This window comes from Morone saxatilis, unplaced genomic scaffold (assembly GCF_004916995.1).
Source record: "Morone saxatilis isolate NCDOM2014 unplaced genomic scaffold, NCSU_SB_2.0 Contig19, whole genome shotgun sequence".
NCBI classification, from domain to species: domain Eukaryota; kingdom Metazoa; phylum Chordata; class Actinopteri; family Moronidae; genus Morone; species Morone saxatilis.
Genome location: NW_023339751.1, coordinates 6,810,559 through 6,818,672, shown reverse-complemented (window position 1 = coordinate 6,818,672; position 8,114 = coordinate 6,810,559). Strand labels below are relative to the sequence as shown.

Here is an 8,114-nt window from a genome sequence, read left to right as displayed (position 1 = left end):
TTTTGAACTTTGAACTATTATTATTATTATTATTATTATTATTATTATTATTATTATTATTATTATTATTATTATTATTATTTATTATTCATAAAGCCTTATAAGTAATGGTTGGGATGGTGGTTGGGATGGTGAGCACAGTGCTTCTGTTCTGCACACCTGTAGGTAAAACAGCTACTTACTCAACTTTCCTCAGATAAGAGCCTGTACTTTGCTGCTGATATTTTTATGAAAGTATTCAGTCCTCTGAGGTCTGAAAAATGACTGTATTTTGCTATAAATAATTCATTTCTACATTACAGACAGCATACACACATGCATTCCCTCCATTAACCTTATCCCTCTCCGTCCTTTTCCCCCTGTGCAGTAGTGTGTCTGAGATATAAATAAAACACGGCAAAGTGGAGCACTCTTGCTCCGTCTCTCTCCCTCTCTAACTCTCATTCTCTCATCCACTAATATTCCTGAGTTATCTTCTGCCACCCCCACACAGTGTGTTCTATTTCAACACCATCACCAGCTCCTGCTCCCAGCGCGGAAGTCGCGTCCTCCTTCACACAGAACAAAACATCACCCCACCAGTCTCCCAGAGGCACCTACTGCACTCATTGCCTAATTCTGGTTCCCACAGGCTCCCCTGAAGCACTATTATGTTTCATACATACATGCTGTACTGTAGTCAAGGCATGCTGTTCCACATGTGCCAGCGCACATGCACCAATTCTCTCATCCTTATTTACATCACAAAAGCAAACAACAACAGTGATGACATGCTCAATTGGTCACATTGGATTTTACAGTCTGAAAATGTTTTATGGCAGCATGGAAAGATAGATCAAGGGGAAGCAAAAATGCATCAAAAACTGAGGGACGTAACAGAACATAATGTCTTACAGAGATGTTTGTCAGGCGTCATCCGGCAACAGTAAATGACATCGAAAATGGCAAGCATACCCATAATGTTACTCACAGGTGACTAACTTGATTCTGCAAAGAATCCTGCCTGCACCAGTGATGAACTTGAATTTATGTTGCATGAGAGGCCAATTTAAAGCCATGAATAAATAAAGAACTATAGACAACAGAAAAGCAGAAGCAGTTGGAGCTGATCTCAGAACCTGCAGCTTTTATATAAAGTGATTTCCTTGATTCTCTTCTGCTTTGTTATTTGCTTTATTGCACCTCTGAATATTTCCAGACAGAACACTGAGCAGGAATGCAGGTTAAGTCAACTCACATGTGTTCTTGAGAGGGACAGGGGGTCTGTCCTTGCTCCATGGACTCGTTGGCTCCCATCCTCGGCTAGCTCTGCCCCCCCTGCCCCCCCTGCCTGCTCCTGCTCTCCAGCCACCCTCCACATCCACCTGCCCTCCCCTAGAAAAACACCTTCTCCTTTCTTTCTGATCCTTGCAGAGGAGGCTGGCAACCTCTGTCAGAGGAGGGTGAGCACTGACTGAGCTTTCTGTGCTGCAGTGCAGAGGATGAGCGAGTCCTGCTCGCATCAGGAGCAAATCAGTGGATGATTCAGGGCTCTTCACTTTATGCACGGCATCCCCGAGCCTCTGCTCCTCTACAGACTGCAAATATTCCCACTTTTCATCTGGTGGTAAGACGATGCAACACCAAGAGGAGTAAAATCCAAGAGCAAAATGTCAAGAAGAGAGTAATCCAAAACAATTAGGGTGAATTAATAATCCTGCTTTCTTGCCGTCTTGCACGAGTGTGTGAGGTGCCTCCTCTCTGTTTAGCTGCTGATATTGCTGAGCTGTGTTGCTGCTCTCCCTGCCTCCTCCCCCCTCTCTCCTCCACTCTCTCCCCTGACTCCAGCCTCCTGTGCCTTTAAAAAGACAAGCAGCTTTTTCTCATACGCTACCGCGACCATGCAGGGGAGCCAAACAATAGCAGACCCCCCAAAACCGCACTGATTAACAGGCGTTTTCTTTTTCACTCTGTCAGCCCCCTTCTTCCTCCCTCTCACAATAGCCGTACATCTCCACGTTGGCTTTTTCCTGCCAGAATCCCCCCTCACTCACCCAGTGAATTGCATAGGGAAAATGTCATTTTTGTGCCTCCTTTTCACACAATGGAAGCTTCCAGCACTCAGCGTAGCCAACCAGAGTAATGCCTGAGGTAAACAATAGACTCTGAGAAACTAGTATGTGTGTATTATTCAACTCTCACTCTAATATATTCTCTGTCATTCAAGCCACTGCACCAGTAACTCAGTACCAGCATACATTAAATATTATATCTCATGTTTTTCAGAATCCTATGAGAAGGCAAACAAGAACAACCCATTATCAGACTCAAAATGTTAAATGTTAAATGTTAAAAGATATACATATATATTTGAATTACAGGAGCTTAAACCAGAGATATCACCCTTTTCTAAGGAGGCAAGGACATATGCTTCCTGACATACTACACACCCTGTCTACATTTCTAAATGAATATGGTCCCTGCGTTGAATCCCTTGGCAGCAGGCTGGGTTGGTGATCTAATTTACAGGCACTCTCATCAAACCTTGAAATGCATCAAAGACCAGAAGAGCAATAAAGACACTCTGTCTAGTCATGTCGTCCAGTTTCTCTTTTCCTTTATATATCTCAGAGGGTGACAGACACAGAGATTGTGTCCTGGATGGAAAGAAGAGCAGGAACAGGTTCTACAAATTTCCCACTGATTGTCAAGGAGCAACGGGAAAGAGAGGCATTGGAAATATGAGAAGAATAAATCTATTGTACCACTCATGGGAAAGTGGGGAAAATGGGGGCTCAGTACAATAGCAACTCCAGCCTGCAGCACTTGCCTTCACACAAGCTTGCTGTATGCAGGTTTCAGGTGTCGTACCTCTGCCTATGTGGACCAAAAAGACAGAATGAGACGTGGAACAAAAAACCCAGTGTTCATGTCCAACCTAACACCACTTTTGAAAAGGGGAGTATTTGCATGTAAACATGAAGTCCATTAACTGCTGTTCACAACGAATATCGATGTGATTCTAGTCTCGGTTGGGCCTGCTGGTCGATGTTTCACAGCCCGAGGGGACAAGTTAAAACGCTGCCCACTCCCAACTCCAACACAGACCCCTGCTAAAATAAAAAATATTGATTACTACTCCCATCCTCATACCAGTTATATCATACAAAGATGTATCTAGGGCAGCAGAGCATGTATGTGCAAAGTACAAGTTCCTATTCTATTGAATGACTGACATAAACATCCTCTCTGTGTTGCGACTTTAAGAGCCTGGCATTGCACTGCAGTTTCAACAGCAGACTGAAGAAAATGAAGAAATAAAAAATTCAACAAACTCAAGCACTGGAGGACATGGCTGTGGCAGGTTTTTTTTTTAAAGATTCATAGCGGCACTCAAGAGCAATCAGGGTCACTGCCATCCACATACATGTAGGGTTTGAACGTAATAGTGTGTGTTTCTATGCAGACTGTGATGGTGTAGAACTATTTGTGATTGCATGGGTGTGGGTTGAAGCTTGAAGGTCTAAAACTTTTTTTTACTTAAGAACATGGCAGTATAAAGAATATAACTTCTACATACCTGTAAAATTGTTTTTAGTTGTGTTCAAAATCAAAAACATGCAGTGAAGTCAGAATTAAATATGATGATATAGGACTTCTGAGGGGTTCTTTTTTTTTGTAACTTGTTGTTTTTATTTGTTCTTGCACATGCCAGCCGGAGATAAGAACATAATGACAATCTTTGGGCGCTGCAAGTAAATTTGAATAGTACTGTCAAGTCAGTTTCTTTCAGTTACAATGTGTGGCTTAATCATGGGTATAGTTTCAAAGACTACCAAAAACCACAAACATCAGTAAAGACCACAGTGTGTGATAACAACATAGTTAATGAAAACATGACAGTGTAGCTCATCAAAACTAAATAATTCAGGAAAAATACTGTATAAAGATATATAGTTTCTGATGAGCACAACAGCTCATAGCATAAATAAATGTCCTGAAACTTAACAGAAAATGTGGCTCTATTTCTGGAAGCCAAACATTGTTAGAAATAGAGTATAGACTTTGCCATAAAACGTGGAATTTTTGTTGTCATAGTTTAAGTCAAACATCACTACCACAAACTCCAACCAACAGTAGCAGCATCTGTAATATCCAATGCCCTTCCTGAACAACTGCTTATCAGCAGCGTAAGAGCCTGGAGCTTTCTTTCTCTTAATGCCAAGAAAAAGCTGCATTGCTCCCATAAACAATCACTTGTGGGATCAATTTCCGGAAGCTGTGTCTACAAAACGTCCACTCTCAGACTTCATCTGTCTGCATTTACAGTATAACTTCTTACAACACTGGCATTCCCTCTCTTTTTATCACCAGAGTAAACGACAAAAGCAATCAGTGGAATAATCAGGGCATTTCAATGGGAAACCTCAAAAGGAAAAATCCAGTCACACAAAGGCTTAGATACCATTGACGCATTATCTCAATCGCTGACATGTGTTGTGGTTGCATAAGATAATGGGGAGAACACATTTGCCACAAATACATGTAAATGAGGAGGTTTAGCTGTTAAAATGCTTTATACCTGGCTTTCTCTACAGTCTCAAATAGAGAAGAGAGAGTACAAGTAGACAAAGGAGGAGCTGATGGTTTTGGAGATTTCAGGGGAACCCAGAAAAACAAACAAAACAAGGCACTTCTCACTTTTTAGCTGTCAGGGATTGTCATGAGAGTATAAAATGACTGACAGATTAACTATTTTAAGTAATTATTCATTCAAAAAAGGAAGACTGCCTTGTTTTTTTTTCTAACAGGAGGATTTAATTATTTCTCATGCATCTCATCGCATGAGTGAATCATTCAGGAAAAAGCACTTAAAATATGTTTTGTTTGGATGACTAACACACCAGTTTCCAGTTGGAGGAGGCAAATTCAACGCCTTTTATTTTCCTAACTAAAGAATAAATGTCAAGCATCTCTGAGGGAGTTGCTTTGTCCCTGCACAGATTGATACATCATTATCATTATTAACAGTAAAGATTATATGTTTTAATGTTCTTTACATAACAAGACAATCTGTGAAATCCAGTCAGTATATTCGGCCCATATTATTGTGTCGGTGTGCCACTGCTATCTAACAGTCCTCTCAGATATCATAAATAATATAACAACACTACACTAGCCTAGCCTTCTTTAAATTCTGGTCTTCTTTGAGCAAGGGAGGAGTTCAGAGCTCCAAATAGTCACAAGCAAATAGTTATAATTCTACACAGAAATCATCTACAGTAGTGACATACTGTAGATGAGAGTATGTGTCTCCCTGTGTTATTATTTGTTATTATTTACCTACAGCATTCAGACAGCAGAGTGCAGACACAGGCTGGCAAAACAACATGAACACTGGACTTTGTGAAGGGAAAACACCCTCTGCTGGTCGTAAATAGCAGTGCCCTGTGAAAGGGGCTGAGTCATTCCCTCTTATAAAGTAAAGTCTATGAAATAAATTGCAATGCCAAGGGGGACTGCAGAGGAATGTTCAGTATTATCAGTGGGGAAAGCTGCACTGATAGCAAAATAATGAGGAGCATTTAAATGTAATCAGCATCAGTGTTATGAATGAAAATCATTGTGTTCGTGCCATGACTAGGGTGCTACACATGCAGCTCAAATGGCAAAAAATCAGCCATAATGCGTCAAGTGGTTATGTTGGGGCAGGTTGTACTAATTGTGAAAAAGTGTGGTGTTTAAGTGCATAAACATTTCACCCGGGTACTTTTGCTATATGCACCATTAATAAGCCACAATTATACAGTATACATTTGAGTTTCCATGACCACTAAGTTCATACACTAGCAAATCCTGTTTCCTATGAGTTCATGTGGTGAGCGTGCATAGCAATGCTAATCTGTAATTTCATGAGGTGGTAAGAAGGGTTGCTGAAATAGCAGACGAGACAGTTACTCTGGATTTCACTGAGAAAATGACAATAATGCTGTATGTGATGTATTTGTATATGGTGAACTGTTGATTCCTTTTAGAAATAGCTAAACATTTGAGGAAATATGCTTATTTCTCGAGAGTTAGATGAGAAGATTGATAGCAATCACTTATGTTTGTAAGGTAAATCTGAAGCATGAGCCCGCAGCTGGTTAGCTTAGCTTAGCACAAAGACAAAAGACAGCCTGGTTCTGTCAAAAAGAGGAACAAAACCCACCTACCAGCACTCCTAAAGGTAATTAATTACTCTCACAGTATATGTTGTTTGTTTAAATGTTTAATTTTGCCCCAGCTACATATTTACCAAGTAGAAAGTGGAATCAATCTTTTTCCCAAGAATATTTTCCAAACTATCAAATTTCCTTCAAGTTAGAATAAAGAGACTGCATGCATGACTACATTTCCAGCATCTACAAGGTAATTCAGTGTGCCAGATGTCAATTTAATGCTCTAATTTGACCTGAACTGGAGTTGAAAGGATAAGGACAGGGCTAGTTTTCGTCAAGCAGGCTAAAGGGACTAGTGTCAGCGCTGGACAAATCTACTGTAAGGTCTTACAAGCAAAGAAAGGCAGAGGCACGAAACAAAACAAACATTCACATCACATTTTGGAAAGAGCAAATGACGAGTGCTTTATAATGAACTTCACAATGAAATTACCTAATGAACAGGTTCATACCTTAAAGGAGGGTGACAGGGTAGAGAAGCAGGGCAGTGGTCCTCATTCTGGTAAGCAGAAGGTACAGGAGGGGAGGCAAGGGCTGAAGGAGAAGGAGGAGGAGGAAAGCAGGGAGATGCAGGTGCAGATGGTACAGCTTCAGGTGTGTGCCTCTCCGGGGGTGTGGGAGGGGGAGTGGGAAAATCGGTGGTGTCTTGGAGGTGGTGAGGGAGGGCAGGCAGGAAGTGAGGTGGGGGAGAGGCAGGGGCACAGTCACCTCTCTCTGCCTGTTCAGCGTGGGAGGGCCTGCAGGGGAGGGAATACAAAACATCAACAGACAGACCGAAACAAGAAGGCCAAGAACGGCGATTCAGAAAGCCCTCTGAGGACAAACTCCACTTTCCTCTATACAATTGAACCATAATGGAAACTTACCTCAAAACAGGGAAAGATGAAGCACTCTGCTCTGTGTCTTCATCTAAACCGAGTAGTGACTTGAAAACTAAAAAGCTCACTCCAACCATCCTAAGAAGGCTTTGTCATTTAAATTACATGAAACTCCTCTGATCAGCCCCCTAACATGACAGTCCATGTTTCCCTTGCTTGTTCTACTTGCCCTCTGCAGTGAAGTAGGGTGTCTGGATCTGTCATCATTGGCCACCTGGTGGAGTGGATTTGGCCTTTATCCAGGCCCGTCTTATCAGGACTGGTAGGCTCTCTAATCTGACAGGCAATGCGATGGACGCCCATGCAGCTGTTCCCCACTTGGGGCATGCCTCCTGTTTAGCTCTAAAAATACCCCAGTAGCCTCCTCTGCAGAGCAGAGTGCCACAGTACCTCCATCAACTAAAGCACATTCACAGTATTTTAACATCAAGTAAACTGCCTGCTGAGCTGCACTTTCCAAACGTCTCTTCCAGCTCATTTCAGACTGAAACTGAGCTCTGCTCTACATTCTCTATCTCTCTCTCCAGTAAAGTCAGAACTTAATAACATTTAATGAGGGCGTGTGCTTTTCTTAAGGGCGTAGCGACTTACTTTTACTTTCTAAGACTGGTCTGGTTTTCTTTCATTCCTTTATAAAAGTACAGAATGTTGTAACTGATACAGGATTATACAGGATGGTTGCATGAAGAGGAAACATCCTACAATCCCATGTATGAATTTTTATTTGGTCCCATTCCTCTCATTACAAATCCTCTGTCAGTGACTTACACCAGCAGGCCAAAGCTATACATATGTCAGCATCTGTGGCCAACTTGGCACATGCAGCCTGGAAATAGAAATGACCAAGTCACAACACAGTCTGAGCAAAGACTCACTGCTGCCTCCAAAGATGGACAAAGGCTGCTATGGAGCAGAAAATCAGGCTAATGGAGAAGAGAAAAATAACAGAAAATAAGATTACCCTGGAGTGTGGAGTATTTACAGGTTCAGTGGCTTTTATGTGGAGATAATGTCAGCTGACACAGCTCAGGTTAAC

General features: G+C 41.7%; 1 protein-coding gene across 4 annotated transcripts in view; it reads right to left on the bottom strand.

The window, feature by feature from the left end:
• tacc2 (transforming, acidic coiled-coil containing protein 2) overlaps positions 1–8,114 on the bottom strand; it is a 48,200-nt gene that overhangs the window by 19,225 nt on the left and 20,861 nt on the right. For all 4 annotated transcript variants that reach the window (XM_035662912.1, XM_035662916.1, XM_035662915.1 and 1 more), the window contains exon 8: positions 6,653–6,937. In XM_035662912.1, coding sequence (XP_035518805.1) covers positions 6,653–6,937 — 285 coding nt within the window. The remainder of the gene's footprint in view (positions 1–6,652; positions 6,938–8,114) is intronic.